This window comes from Myripristis murdjan, chromosome 3, assembly GCF_902150065.1.
Source record: "Myripristis murdjan chromosome 3, fMyrMur1.1, whole genome shotgun sequence".
NCBI lineage: Eukaryota > Metazoa > Chordata > Actinopteri > Holocentriformes > Holocentridae > Myripristis > Myripristis murdjan.
The window spans coordinates 8,485,603-8,501,054 of NC_043982.1; the positions used below are offsets into that span (position 1 = coordinate 8,485,603).

The window sequence follows — 15,452 nt, forward strand, 5'->3', positions numbered from 1 at the left end:
CACCATAAGAGTGTTTTGGTTTTCAATAAATTTTGAGGTAAATGTTGGCTGTAATTTTCACAGAAATTTCAAATACGTAACTTACTAAATATCACCTAGGTAACATGAAATTTGCAGCCCAGTAAATGAGGTGTTACCTTTTTTTTTTTGTTTTGTTTTGGCAAAAACATCCCAGCTGGTAAAAGCTGGCCATTGAAGAGTCCATTTGGCACAGATCAGGAAATTGTATCACCAAGTGTCTTTGATAAGTGCTATTTTTGCCCATTTTATTTAGCTGTGGAAATATTTAATTAGTCCCACTTAAGACAGAGCTCAATGTCCCCTTCTCTATTCCTATCACACACTCATTTTTACCCTCTGGTTGTTTCAAATGCTTTCCATGGTAACTGAAGGTGTAATGCTATTCAGGAGAACAGGGTCAGAAGTGTATTATAGTTAGCATTTTGCTTTTACAGGTGACCTCCTGTTCAATATCTACAAATCTATAAATCATTGGATTCCTGGGATATGTTTATGAGTCCTTTGGGTCTACTTTTCCTAGTCTCTTACAGTAAATCACCCAGAGACCAATGCAGTGAGCTACCATTTAAGTCTTTAAAACCAAAGACCTCTCAGTATAGCTCGCTGGATTTATTTTGGGGCTCGCCATGGTGCAAGATAGTAAATGTAATTCTGCTGAATTTGATTTACTATAGATGGAGGCAACAAAGTGTGAAGTGGAGGATTGCCTGATTTACTGTTCCTTAGAGAACACTGTCTTCCGCTGTGGTCTGTCATAAACACAGACCAGATAAGGCATCTCTGCAGAATGTAATGAAGTTCTGTAATCTAATCTTCAGGACATATGCCAGCAGTATAAAAAGCATCCACCTTCATAACAACACGGCCGTGGCCTCCCTGCGGCTTTACCATCAGAGGGATTCCTTTTATTAGGACTCTGGTCCAAAAGCAGCTCTTAGAGGAGCTCTCAGGGAATTAGTGTTTGATGTCTCTCTCGCTGTTTATTTGCATACTTACCTTTGATGGTTGGACAAGGGTTTTAGGAAGCAGATATTGCACGACGTTTCATTTCAAAAGACTCACAAACATCAGGGTCCACATTTGATGTAGAGGAGCTGTTCACAAGACATTGCAAAGCAACCGTGCTCCTTTGCTCATAGACTTTTAAAGATGCAGTGCATTAAACATGATTTTTTTGAGTTTTGATTTGTATTTGTTGTCTCCGTCTTTGGGACATGAATATAAACTCTTTTAGGTAATGTTACAGGTTACAAAGTCTGAATGCCTGCAATGTACAATTGCTTTAACTGTATCGATACCATATCTGTGAATTGTTATAGGGAAGGTGTACAGATTACACCAGAGCTAGCGTCACAGTCCTAATTCTTATAGCTTTGTCCTGTTCTTTCTGTTTTCTTTTGTTTTTTTGTTGTTGTTGTTTTTTTTTTCGATCCTATTTCCAGTCCACACCAGGCGAAAGCCGAGCCGTTGTCATGACCGCCCCCACTATCGTCTTCCCACAGCAGGCTACTATTGTGCAACATGATGGACGGCCTCTAGAGCAGGCCAGGTATTTGCCCTGTGTGTATAACTCAGAAGTACTTTATAAGCCATGTGCCATTCAGATATTTCTGGAAAAACATCTCCCACAGTATTAGACAGAGGTTTCCAAACACTGCATCTGTAACATGGATGTGTCTCTCCTAGACCACACAGTCCCCGAGCTCGCCTGGCCAGAAACTCCTCTGGAGCACCCATTACCACAGTTGGTGGGTAAACCCTATTACCTCCTCGCTGATTTTATCCACGCATTTATTCAAGGCAGAGAGAATCCATGTGGTACAAACAGTACTGTATCTTATTTTGACTCAACCACAACAATCCTAGGCTGTTTTGATTTTATCTTGAGCAGGGTTTCTTGAACGGTTTAGCCTATGACCAAGCTAGATCAACCAAATTAGACCCAAAGGACCTAGGACCAACCTTTTTTTTACCCAATAGAACTAAAGTGAAGTCACTGTCACCCCAATCTTGGCATGAGAGCTTACCCGCCCTATTAGCCAAAGCTCTTTGATGCTCCACTCAGATCATAGTGTGCAAAGGAACAAGCAGTCCTGCTCCTGTTTATCCTGTTTCTGCTGTATTCCCCTGTGTTTTCAGTCTGGGAAACAAGAGCTCCCTGAGAAAAACTCATATGGAGGTGACATTTTCAACAGTATTTACATTGCAAGATTCCTGTTTACTTAAATAAAAGGTCTTTTGAAGTCTTATTGAGTATTTTCATGGCCATCTTGCTTGCATACAGCATGTAAATGTCCCTGCTGAATTCCCACCAATTTTTCAAAGCACTGTCCTCTGCCAGCTGTCTGCCCTATCTGAAGAAGCACCACAGCCCATAGATTAAGAAAACTTCACTTTGAGAAATATCTAAGTTTGGTCATCAATGTCACATAGTCCTCAGAGAGAAAGAGAGAGTTGAAGCTGTTGGTGTGCCGTACTCTGTCAGCTTAACCACACACTCTTTTCCCTCATGCCTGAAATGCCTCTTCTGCTTTTATTACTTTTGACTTTTTGCCCTTAGTTGAGGAAGAGGTAAAATATATCCTTGGCTGGCCATCCCTGATCAGCTGAAGTGAAGTCCAGTGGCTCACACCCTTTTCTGAATTTAGCCTTAGAGAGAGCTGATAGTAATCCATCATACAGCTCTTCCTGTGCGTAGCAAAGGCAAACACAGTTTTCAAAGAAAGTTCCTCGTGCTTCTTAGTTATAGTAATGATGTTAAGACAATAGTAAAGCAAATCAAAAATAAACATCTTACCCATGAATGATCTAGTCCCACTCTTGGCCAGTCAGAGCAACATGCAAGAATGGAGCAAAGACACGCAGCATTCTCCAAAGTTTTGTCAAAATGTAATCAGAGGTATCCAAAATAACACATATACTGTACGGGTAATTAAATAAAGGCTGCAATGCCCCCTTAGGCTAATCACAGTAATGTTGAAATTCCTGAATGAACTGAGCAATGACACGCATCATTCCACAAAGTTAAGTCCTATCCTCAATTTCACGGTGGGAGACGATGAATTGTTTTCTAATCACAAACATTTTCCAATTTAAAATAAATCTGTTTTACTTCTAGTTTATGCGGCTGCCTGTCTATAGCTGTTGTTTGCATTGCTTTGCCTTTTATTGTTTGTCACACTTGCACCTCGACAGCTCCTGACTGCAGCTGACACATGCACACACACACTCGCCCATCCGAGTGTGTGTGTACATGTATGTGTCTCTTTTCTCAGACAGCACAGGTAATGTGATTGACCTGGTGAAGGACCCGCTGCCGGAGCTGCAGCTCTCCGAGGAGGACCGGCAGAAGAACCTGGAGCTGCTGGAGCAGGCAAAGAAGGTCAGCGACCGCTTCCTTACTCGCCGGGGCCGCAGGTCCACCAGCAGCCTCACTGACTCGCCGACAGGTAGTGCGTAAACACACACACACACACACCACCTACATAGCCTTACAGACGCATCTACACAGAAAAGCCTGTATACAGCACATACAACACTGTTTTCAAAGTGTTTTATGAATAAAAACAATGGCTGGCTTTCAGAGTGCATGTGAACCATTTCAGCATGTCTCTGTCTGAACACATAAATCTCATCTGATTTTATCAAGTGTGTTTCCTGTGATGTGAAGGCGGGCTGTTTGCTCTGCTTGTATAAATACAGCCATACAGCCAAGAAACTTTTTCACATAACCATGTGACACAAAGTGATAAATACACGTTAAGGGACCTTACCAGTGATTTTCCAAATACAAAATGTAAATACTCCATATATCTGCTAACGTTTTCCCAAAGCAAAAGTCGTATTTTAGAACTCCGATATAATTTTTCCTCCCTCTTACCCAGCCAGTTTCCCATTCATTCCACAATGAGATGAAAATGAACTTTCAGAGACTTCAGACTTTCTTCACATCAGTATTCCATCACCAAAGTCATCCACATTAGTTTTCCTAAAAGCAGCAGCACTATTGTGGTTTGATAACATGAAATTGGGCATACAGCGGTCTTTATGCCGCTCTTTATGCCACACAGCAATTACACCATTATCAGTTCAGTGGTTTATTATAAGGTGAGTGTTTCAACCCCACCTTTATAATTTCTTTAGTACACTGTATGATTTACAATATGGTTTGCTGCAATGTAAAATGTGGCTTAACTGCAGTAAATTGTCCTGTTATGGTCCTGTAAAAATGATAGAGAAGGATTAGTTGCCTCTTATATTACAATAGGGCACAGTGTCACAGTGAGCTAATTTACATAAAAGTGTTTTATCCACAGGTCTCAGTCCAACTCCAACTCCAACTCCATCTTCCTCACCATGTTCATCTAGAAGTCCCTCACTCACTGTGCCCCCTCAAATTAGTATGTACTTCATCTGTGCCTGTGTTTTTCTGCTCAATTAAACACAGCTGGTGTGCAATAGCTTGCAATATTTTCCTACTGCAGTTTGTCTGAACAAAATAAGCAGATGTCTTCTGCTCCTCCAGCAGTGGGACCCACAGAGGCGACCCATGCCGGCTCACCATCTGCTGGTCAGGTAAAGGGTTTATTGTTATCGACTCAGTTATGTGTGTCCTCTTTTGTGCACAGTAATATTGTCAGTGTTAAGGTGAAAGTGATAAAACTCAATTTCCTCATCGCTGAATCAACCAATCTACTCTTGTTAACTCCGTGTGGCCGTCTGTTGAAGCACCTGGAGGTTCCATCGGCGAGGGAGCAGCCCAGTGTCGCCACCCAGGAGCAGGAGGTCAGCCTCTCATTAGGGCTGTGAATCTTTGGTTTTCAAGAATTCTGACTGAATCGATTAAGGCATTTCATAGCAATTCAATCTATGATTTAGTTGAATCGGCAGAATTTCTAATTGATACTTTACATTTATGTTGTAATGCTAACATTGTGGCTTCATTCACACCAAAGAATCACAAAGAGTTGTAATAATACTTACCTTGTTATTCTTAGACCCCGAGACTTTTGGTGGATTGGAAGCCCACGGAGAAACGGAAAGTGTCCTCTGGCACCCTGACACCTCGTTTTGCAGTTCAGAAGGAGAACTGTGATCCTTGTGTGAAGAGTCCCGGTCCCTCAGCAGTCAATAAAGCAGATGAGGGAGCTGCTCCAGGCCGAGGCCCCTGTCAGGCCCCAGCCACAGGGGTGGCCAAGCCTGTCCCCCGGCCCCCCACTCAGCAGGCTCCTTGTACAGCTGAGATCAAGACGATTGGAGCCTTCCCTCCACTAATGAGAGCTGTCTCCTGGGACACAGTAGGAACCCTTAATACCAAAAATGGAGCCCCCAGTTTGCCCCCAATGGCAGAGGAGAACAGCTCTCCCGCGGACAAGCCTTGGGACGCTCTGTTCAAATCCTCAGGGTACAAGGACCTCCCAGCCCAGCCTGGAGGTGTACAGAAACTGTCTAAACTCCGAGAGGTACCGTGAAAGCCATGCAACAACTTGGTATCACAGCTTTCATTATGATTGTTATAACTCTCATAATAGTTAAATATTTCTTTAATGCCGAAAGAAAGTAAGACAATATTTTATACTTGTGTTCAGGCCACAACAGCTGCTCTACGTTGCTTGATGCTAATGTGGATCTTTTCTGTCTGCACTCAGGAGCATAAGCTGATGCGGAACCAAAGCATGATTGGATCTAAGTTGCCAGACTTGAGTGAAACTGCTGAACAGGAAAAAGGTTAGCAGACATTGTTTATTTTATTATATACCAAAGACTGGAAGTACTGAAAACAGCATGTCACCTGAGACGTGCCCCTTTCTGAACCACAGGAAAATTCTATTCCACAGAAAACATGAACTTTGGTCTTCCTCCTTCTTCTTCTTCTTGGACCTCTTCTTCTTCTTCTTCTTCTTCTTCTTCTTCTTGGACCTCTTCTTCTTCTTCTTCTTCTTCTTCTTCTTCTTCTTCTTCTTCTTCTTCTTCTTGTGTGACCTATTCAGTGCATTGACAACCTGATACCACACACAAGCCTGCTGTTTTAAACTGTCATCAGCAGATGGCATGATTGTGAAAGCATGTAATAGGCATTCAGCAGACCATCATGGATGTTAAGCCAACAAGTTCATTAAGTATGTGGTGGTGTGGAAAGAGGACTGGCCGTGTTGAGGTCTGACATGTCGTTTTATATGCCCACAGGCACTCCAACCTCTCCAGTCTCCCCCGGTGCTGAGGAGACTAAGGAGAAATCTGATGCCATGCCAAACATCTCAGATATCATGCTAAGAAAACTCAAGCTTCATCGGGGTCTCCCAGGCTGGTGTGTAGCAAGCCAACTACCTACCTCGGCAAACTTTAACTTTTTAGCTTAATCTAATAACTCAACAGTAACCCCTTCATTTACACTGTCTAAAAAAATCATCAAGTACTTACTTTACTAACAATTAATCTTTGATTTTATTCCAGTGCACCTCCACTCACTGAAAAAGAAGTTGAGGTTGGTATCTGATCTGTAAAGGTGGTTAACCGATTCTTACAAATTCATCATTTCCACTCTCTATAGTGACAATACAAGCCACAAGAATTCAAATTATTTCCAGCCATGATAAATTATCAGTGTCTTTTACATTATCCATGCATACTGTCAGTTTTGTGTGAAAAGCTCAGTGCATCTCTTTTGTTTGCCCTGATAAACACATACACCATTTAACTGGGTAGTCATATGAAAATATAATTAATATTTTTTAAATTTTGTATAGTCTTTCTTTATTGTTACCAAAAGCATAAAACTGCAGTCTCATTTTCTAGGATGATAAAACACGACTTTTTGTATTTGTTGTTGTTGTTGTCCCTCACTGCCGTTGTCAGTCAAGAAACTTCCTCTCTCTGAATGTCCTGGGGTAATTAATTGTCTTCATGCGTCATCTTAGAAAAGGTCAGACGGTTTACTGGTAGCCTGTTGACTTTGAACAGCAAAATTGGACCATAAACTGTTTTGAACATTGCAGCCAGAAAATATTATTGCACCCTATGCTGACCATTTTCCAAGTGTAGGTCCAAGTGTATGATAATCGGCCTGTTTTCTTACGACAGCCGTTAATTACTCGGTAGTAAAAATTGGCTGTGTGTGTTTGGCGGCATTCTGTCCACAGGAAAGTGGTTCTCTGTTCAGGCCTGATGAGACCCTGTGTGATTTCCTGTCCCTGTGGAGAGAATGCAAACATAAGTGAGTTTGTCAGTCCCGGGCTGCAGCCCCTCCTGCTGCTCCCAGGAGGATGTGTCTGGCTCAGGACAGTCAGAGGTCATATCTTTCCTCTCTGTCGCGGCCCATGTTCGCGCGGACAGCATTCAGAGTGCGCCGCGGGCTGGCTTTGATCCTCGCAGAAAAACACTGGGAGGTCAAATGGCAGAATAGTGGCTTTAATACCCAAGCTCATCTCAGGGCCGCTGAGTTTATTTCTCTCAAGACATTGACCAGTTAAGTGATGGAAACATGCATATTGGCTGGCTAGGGCACTGAGTGTTGCACAGTGGCACGGAAACAGTCCCGTTCAGTATGTGTGAGCAGTGTGAATGTTTTCTTTGGGCAGACTGTTGTTTAACCTCATCTCTCTGATCCGCTCGGTGTGGACGTCCAGTGAGTTGGTGTGTGTCCATCATCAACAGCTGATCTTGATTCAAATTTTTCCCACGTGGCCGTTCATTTGAATGCTCTGATGCAGTCACGTCCTCCCAACAGAACGCATTCATTCAGCTGTCGCTGGCATTTCGTAACGACAACTACACTCTGGAGACCCGACTCAAGCAGGCAGAGAGGGAGCGCAACCTGACGGAGGAAAACACCGAGAAGGAGCTGGAAGAGTTCAAAGGTGCTTTAAAGGTTAGTTCCTCATGATTGCAGCTGATGAGGAGATTTGTTGATGCAAGATTGACTTGCTTTTTGACATTTCACAGAGGTGGGTGCAACAAGTTAAGGTCGGGTTTGGTAGTTTTTCTCTGCAGTATTTTTCATTGGTGCATTGCTTTTAGATGACATACAGTGTCCCCAGTTTTTTCCTCGGACATCTGTGATGAGTTTGTATTTTGTCTTCCAACACCCACTTTAAAGTTGAATGTTTACTGGAAGCACGCCACACAGTAAATATTTCTTCTGTCTCAGACCCAGAAACAAAAAGTGACATGATGTATGCTCCTTTTTATTTTGTTTTTGCAGATGACAGCACCGCAGTGGCAGAGCTTGGAGCAGCGCGAGGCCTACCAGCGTCTCATTGAGACGGTGGTAGTGCTGCACCGCCTGGCCACACGGCTCTCCAGCAGGGCCGAGATAGTTGGAGCGGTTCGACAGGTACAGCTAACACACACACAACAACAGCTGCAGTGAAAGAGGAAAATAATGCTTCAGTGTGAAAACATATCAAAGATGCTGTGTTCTCTGGGATGTCAAAGGAGACACTGGAATGTTTGTTTGGCAGGATATAAGATGTGCTTCTCATGTTGGCCAAAGAAAATATCAGTAAATGAGAAGAGGGATGCTGCACGCTATATTTATAGTACAGACATCTCCAGCTATTTGTAACCCGGATGGCTGCACGTCTATTCTAACCGGCAGGGTCTCCACTCATTTTCTGGCTACAATCCTAATTGCCATTCATACGTTCTTAAAACGTGAAGTTGTAGGTTCATGGAATCCACTGTTTCTCGCAGTTGGACATTTTTATTCATTACAAATAATAACTTGTGCAGTGATATTCCTTGACCTCACAGCAAGTAGCACAAGGTTAATGCAGGAAAGGCAATAATATGAAAGCTGTCTATCTGTTGGTCAATTCCAAAGTTGGAAGTAAAATCTGTTTTCATCTAAGAAATTCTGTTGAAAAATAAGACATTTACAGAGGAGTACTGTAAACTGTCACTGAGACAACCCCTTGGCTGAGCAGAATAGCGCAACCCCTTCAGCAAAAATGACTCTGTTTTGCAGGCTTGCATCATTTGCCCTCTCTTTGTGCGACAGGAGAAACGCATGAACAAGGCCACCGAAGTCATGATGCAATATGTGGAAAATCTGAAGAGGACCTATGAGAAGGACCACGCAGAACTGATGGAGTTTAAGAAATTGGCCAACCAGAACTCAAATCGCTGTTATGGAGGGTCTGTCGACACTGGAGGTAAAGCTACACCAGAGAGAGCAGTCAGATGAAGCAGTGAACAGAGAGGGAATGAGACGCAACCCACTTCATATTACATTCCTCCTGGGCAATGAGATTCATTCTTTCAGGCATTAAAGTCTGTTTTTAGCCTCGCATTTTTCTAGACAGTGGTTCTGGTGAGTTTGTGTGCACTTTTAGCTCTCTTTTGTTTTACATTAACCTCTTCGACTGCTGCTCCCGTTGGTGCGATTGTCATTGCTGCACAGCCGGGCTTTATTCAAAACACTGAACTTTACTTGAAATTTTGGTGGGAAGCCCAGTGTTTACAAATATCCAAATATGTCCTGCTGAATTACAGAGAAACATACATCAAATGATGCACGAGACCTCAGTGTATTTTCTAGTTGGTGTAATGCTGCAGCCATAAATAAGTGTCATCTTGGCTTTTAATATTTCACTCAGTGTAAGTATGATGTGGCTTCAATGAAGCTGCAACCAGCAGATGCAGAATATGTATGTGACATTGCCGTAAAATATGTGGAGAAATCTAACTTTGATGCTACTTGAGTAGAAAGTTGAGGGAAAATCAGAATTTAAGGGATTAAACTTGTTCTCTCTCAGGAGCTGGCCCAATTACCAAAGTCCGCTAATCACAAAAGTAATTGTTTGTTGATTCCACAGCATTTTGGTGTATGGCAAGCTTTTAATATTTGAAAGTATTTTAATGTTAGCAACTGAACAGCTTCACTGGAGCAATATGACGAGATTCTTACTGGGAATAACAGTTTAGATTCATCTGTAATCTGTGCTCTGTGTTTCTTTGCTGTGTATGAAGATGACGGAGTTCCACGGCCATCGAGATCCATGTCGCTCACACTTGGAAAGGTGAAACACCTCAGCTTTTTCTGGACAGTGTTTTTCTGCACATGTTCTGATGAAGTTTAATCCTTAAATTGTTGTTCATGAAATTGTTCCTTCAGTGACGTCACCATGCTGATTCAGGTGCAGAGCTGTAAAACTTTTAAATACAGAAAAAATATGTTTTTCCTCCATGCCCCCAGTGCAATCAATCCAGAGAGTTTCTGTGTGGTTTGGTTTAAAGTTGACAGTGATCTTGCCTGTCTGATGGGCACTGTTTTGTTGAGCTCAAACTGTTAAAAATTCATATGTGGAAAAACTCAACAGCAGCAGCATAATCCACAACCCTCTGGCAACAGATACAGTTTACCTTGCCAAGTCACACAGAAACTATCTGGATGGATAGGTTGCAATGGGGCTAAACAGGAAAATATCTCTCATTTTTGTGTTTTGAAAGAACTGTACCACAAACATCTCCAACATTCATCTTTTTCTCACTCCACTGCTCTGTCTTTCTCTCCACTGCCCCCCACCAGGCACTGCCTAGGCGTAGGGTGAGTGTGGCGGTGGTTCCTAAGTTCAACCTCCTGAACATCCCTGGTCAGACTCCAGCCACCGCAGGCCCGGGCCCCAACCCCACCCCAGCTGCCCCCGCTGGCCCTGCTGCTGCTGCTGCTGGCCTTCCTGTCCTGGTACGTCCTCTTGGCCCAACCCAGTCACCACAATAAAATCGTGCCATGTTAAGTTTCAAATATGTTGAAATGTTGACATGTCAGTGTTTATGAACATGAATCCTGTCTGTGACTTTCTCCTATTATTATAATTATAAATTGTTGTTGGCAGCCACAGTATTGTTTCTTATGTGTTCTTTTTAGTGTGAGGCCAATGATATGAAAGGTAATGCTTCCTCGGAGGCTGCACAACCGACAACAGAATGGTATGTTATGTGTACTGGTGAATTTTTGCTCACACACACACACACATACGATTGCCCTGTTCCCAAGGTCAGGCCACAGCTCCTTCAAAACAATGGACCGAGAAAAGACTAAACATCTAATCTCTTGTTATCAAAAGGCCATTTTCTGCTGCATCGAGGTCCTTGGCTTGTTTGTGTGACCTTCAGGATGTGTTCTTCCCAAGTCCCCGAGGAGCCACATTTTTCAGGGCCCGGCCTCCAACATGTAACTCATGCAATGCTTCCATTATCTGGCGAAAATAGCCCTGCAAGCATAAAAAAATAATAACGCCCAGCTGTGGTTGATTGATATGCTATCCTGGGATGTAATCTAAACATTTGTGCAAGAGTCTGACAAAGTCCAGGCACAAGGCTCCGATCATGTCTCTGTTATACAGTACGACTGGGTAGAGCTCGAAGACGTCCCCTTCCCGACAGCTGCTCTCTATGATCATAAGAATAGCAACAACTGCTAAGTGCCTGCCCCTGCAGATTTCAGAAACATTTTTAAACGTTCCTTTGTGCACGTTTTTGCTTTTGCACTCATCATCGCAGGCAAGCGGTGCCTGTGATGACGGCACTAATGCACGCTCTCATTTAGCCGTGCAGCAGGTTGTCCATTAAGGCAAGGCCGCAGTGTTGTGATGGAACGTTGAGTGCAAATGTGCCACTATCAAAATGTCTTTTGTAATGGTGGCAGCAGCCCAGGCTGATTTTTTTTTTCCTATCTGAAACAATACAGTGGAAAGAGTGCGTCAGAGCAGGAAGGTGAACCATCTGTACCAGCCAAGCCTTCCATCAACTTGGAGGAGATCAGAGCCGAGATCAGAGCAGAGATCAAGGCAAAGATCGAGGAGGAGGCTTATAGCAAAGGGTGAGGCCTCCTCTCTTTTTCTTCATTTATAACTCTGCATACACACTCTCTCTCTTTATGGGGATGCTGTAGTTACTCATCGTAGGTTAGTGGTCCATTTAGTGCTCATTAAGTTCATGTAACCAATCATTCATTTAGTTGTTGTGCTGATGAAGTCAGTCTCATCCATTAAACTAAGTATAATTTTGAGATATCTCCAGAAGACACAGAATAAATGTACACTGGCAATTAGCTGCTATACATTATTTGTCACTGTCACATTATAGAGCTTCTGTGTTGTCATACATTTTGTTATGTGCTCTGATTTTGCTGGATGGTAAAATGTGAATATCCCATTCCTTCCTACCAAGCTACCAAGAGGGACTAAAGCAAAGCAAAGAGCTCCAGGAAGTGAAGGCAGAAGAGGAGAAAGTTGAGGAGAAATTGCTGGAGACAGAAAGCAAGGATGAAGAGGGTGGAAAAAAGATTAAGACAAACAGGTAAATTACATTCATTTTGTTTTCCTGCCTGAACCCATCCTCATGGCGATTTAAGTCATTTCACAAGACATCAAGTGTTGTGAAATTAACTCATCCCTGCACTCACACACCTCCACCATCTATGACCTTAATGAACCATCCTAGTGATTCTGGATGTTTGGCCTGTTTACTACAATTGACCCATATTTTAAATTGCAACAAACCGTCTTGTAAATCGTTTCAAGGTACTAAAAGTTTCACAACATATTTTATGATAATGAATTTTTTGCTTGAAACAGCCACCTTATAATGTTCTGCCTGTGTGGCAAACAAAGTCACCAACATTCATAAACCACAAAACTGATAACTGACTGTGTAAATCAAATGTTTCCCTGAGGACTACTTTCTGGTGGAGGAACCGTGTCACTTCACCCAATTTCAAGTCATCAGAGCACAACAGTGCTGCTGCTTTTAGGCGACTTTATTACACTTCAGTTTCTTCTACACCTCAAAAGTAAAATCATTCTCAGCGATCCCTGCCTCATGTTGCACATTTTAGGAAGTTAAAAATGAAATAGTTAAATAGGTGAAGAGCCTCGTTTATCTGAAAAATAAAATTTGATCATTAAATGCAAGTGAAATCTACATCAGGACTGTTATGTATGAACCCTAAATTTGTGACGTACATGCTGCTATTGTAGATCTGCATGTGTTCCAAAGCCTTAGTAGGCTCTCTTATTATGAAAAAAAAAAATCCATTATTATTTGTTGTGCAACATAGTTCAGTTGTGCTGCGTTGCCAAATACAGTCAACCTGTTGATCACTAACAGTAAATATGAGGCCTTTGCCTTCAGGGCAGTGACAGCTTGAACAAAAGGCTCTTCAGCTGTGTCCCAGGCGCTCTGCTGACGTGCACTCTTATGTGTAACGGAAGATGAGAGCACGTGCATTTTGTACAAATGAGTGCTGCAAGCTTTTATATCTTCCTGTGTCATTTCCCACAAGTGTGGATTTGTAAAGATTGATTGATAATTATATCTGTGTTTCTTGTGTAGGCCTGGTGGTGAAAAATGGTTAATAATGATGACTGCACTTTTGTTCTGGATTGTTGTGGTTTTTTTTCCTTCTTTTTGCAGTTTATCACTTGTTTAATAATCATAATAATGAAAGACATAATCTTCTTTGAATGGAAATGGCTGTTACTCCAGGACAAAAGGAGGCAGCCAGTAATTCATGTGATTTGACACCAGTGTTCATTTTGTGGACTAAAACTATGATCAAAAGTATTTGTCACCTTTACCAGGAAAAAAAAAACGAGACAAATGAACCTGTGTTGACAAAGACTATGACAACATATAACAAGGGACAAACATCCTAGAAATAGACGGATGAAAACACAGCTCCTGACCTCAGCTTGGAAGAGAACAGACTTATGACCAGATACATACTTTATTTTTGATATTAAGCGCAAGGTAGATAACAAAATACAAGAAGCTATAATAAGGTCATGTATAAAGGGCACTAACAAATAATATTATGAAGAATTTACAAAGAAAAACTGTGAAAAATAATCATTTTCATTGACTAAAACCACTGTTTTAGTCAAATCTGTGTTGATAAAAGCTAAACTCAAACTAAAGTCAATGACTAAAATGTGACTAAAACTGAAATGAACTTTAGTCCAAAGACTAAGACTAAAACCAAATCAAAAAAATCAAAACTGGCTGATAAAATTAACAGTTTGACACATATAGATCTCATGCCAAAAACACTGGTTTCAACTGATTTAGATATTTTAGACTGTAAAAAAAAGAGCAGATCTGCATCACATGAGGTGAAAAAAACAAGACTGTGATTCATTGCTCTGTCCACTTTGTCCTCCCTTCAGGATGGAGGAGATCCTGCTCGTCCTTGACCGCTTTTGCCCCAAGATTTCTTGGAATAACCGAGTGCTCTGGGCTGTCCTAACGTTGTTCCTGGTGACATTTCTGATCGTCAACCTTTTTACCTACTTCAGCGACTACTCCAGCAGCTATGGGGACACGTCGGCAGAAAAAGACATTGTCCAAGGCCAGAAGACAATCTTTGGACTGAATGTAGCAGCACAACCAAAGAAGCCCACTACAGAATAACAGAGAGACCCCCAAGCCGTTTCTCCACGCCACGTCTGCAGGGTCTTACCATGTCACTACACGAGACCTGACTTGAATCCACGACTCTGACTTTCTACCGTCAAAGAATGTAGATTTGGGAGGCTTCTCTGGGTTTGGTAGTGAAGCCTTTTTCACGGTTAACATAATTAAGTTATAATTTTCTTTTGCTAGGAAAGTGTCCACGTTGTTCATAGCAACAAGAGGCAAAAATAATTTCTGTGTAGGGACCAATCATATAGTGTGATGAAATATACATACAGTATATATTTAAATTAGATGCATACTTTATTATTATACGTTTGGTTCAGGTACTCTTGATGGAGTCAATGTGGTACTGTGGATTTTCCTTAAATGCCACAACAGACAGAAGACAAAGTGTATATTTATCGACACTCTAATGTTTAATGTATAATCTGTCAGGTCCAGTGGATGAGAAAGCCCCTGAGAGATTTTTTTTAGTCATATTTAAAGATATAGAAATAAAAAGAATGTTTGTTTTTCTCTAGCAAAAATTTCTATATTGTGTATTTAAGCATTTGACATTTTGAAGACTGTTAAAATGTAAGCACATTCCAAAGTAGATCCTTAAGTGCAATATGTTGCAGCTGATGGTTTCATGTGTGTTATTTTGGTTTGTGTCTTCAGAGCACTGAGAGATTTTCTTTGTATGAGAGCACTCTATAGACAGCATGAGACTTTTTGATCTTTGCACATGTGTGCCTACCTGATGTTTTTTTTTTTGTTTTTGTTTTTTTTTGTTTTGTTTTATGGTATGGTTTTATGCTCCACCACCTCACCTTTTAATAAAGGTGCCTGAAACTATTCTGCAGTTTTTGTAATGAGAACTAGAAAGTGTTGTTACGTAGATCTGTGTTTTAGTAATAACATGCAGGAAAGGGCAGGACTTTTGTAATGAATGTGGGTCAAATTTTCGTGTTATCTTACTGCCCAGAACATGCAAACTCAATCAAATTTTTATTGCGGTAGTTTATTTATCT

At 41.6% G+C, this 15,452-nt stretch overlaps 1 protein-coding gene across 5 annotated transcripts in view; it reads left to right on the forward strand.

Annotated features, from left to right (window-relative positions):
* The window catches only part of mrvi1 (murine retrovirus integration site 1 homolog), a 30,651-nt gene extending 15,434 nt beyond the window's left edge, over nucleotides 1–15,217 (forward strand). For 3 of the 5 annotated variants that reach the window (XM_030048558.1, XM_030048556.1, XM_030048554.1), the window contains 19 exons: nucleotides 1,464–1,570; nucleotides 1,708–1,769; nucleotides 3,297–3,473; nucleotides 4,338–4,421; nucleotides 4,547–4,596; nucleotides 4,750–4,806; nucleotides 5,019–5,483; nucleotides 5,670–5,748; nucleotides 6,208–6,328; nucleotides 6,475–6,505; nucleotides 7,748–7,888; nucleotides 8,222–8,353; nucleotides 9,020–9,173; nucleotides 9,991–10,040; nucleotides 10,550–10,705; nucleotides 10,889–10,950; nucleotides 11,711–11,842; nucleotides 12,193–12,321; nucleotides 14,190–15,217. In XM_030048558.1, the coding sequence (XP_029904418.1) occupies nucleotides 1,464–1,570; nucleotides 1,708–1,769; nucleotides 3,297–3,473; nucleotides 4,338–4,421; nucleotides 4,547–4,596; nucleotides 4,750–4,806; nucleotides 5,019–5,483; nucleotides 5,670–5,748; nucleotides 6,208–6,328; nucleotides 6,475–6,505; nucleotides 7,748–7,888; nucleotides 8,222–8,353; nucleotides 9,020–9,173; nucleotides 9,991–10,040; nucleotides 10,550–10,705; nucleotides 10,889–10,950; nucleotides 11,711–11,842; nucleotides 12,193–12,321; nucleotides 14,190–14,433 (2,433 nt within the window). In that variant the 3' untranslated portion in view covers nucleotides 14,434–15,217. The remainder of the gene's footprint in view (nucleotides 1–1,463; nucleotides 1,571–1,707; nucleotides 1,770–3,296; nucleotides 3,474–4,337; nucleotides 4,422–4,546; nucleotides 4,597–4,749; nucleotides 4,807–5,018; nucleotides 5,484–5,669; nucleotides 5,749–6,207; nucleotides 6,329–6,474; nucleotides 6,506–7,747; nucleotides 7,889–8,221; nucleotides 8,354–9,019; nucleotides 9,174–9,990; nucleotides 10,041–10,549; nucleotides 10,706–10,888; nucleotides 10,951–11,710; nucleotides 11,843–12,192; nucleotides 12,322–14,189) is intronic. The other 2 variants (XM_030048557.1, XM_030048555.1) reach the window with 1 other exon arrangement.
* Nucleotides 15,218–15,452: the final 235 nt, after the last annotated feature.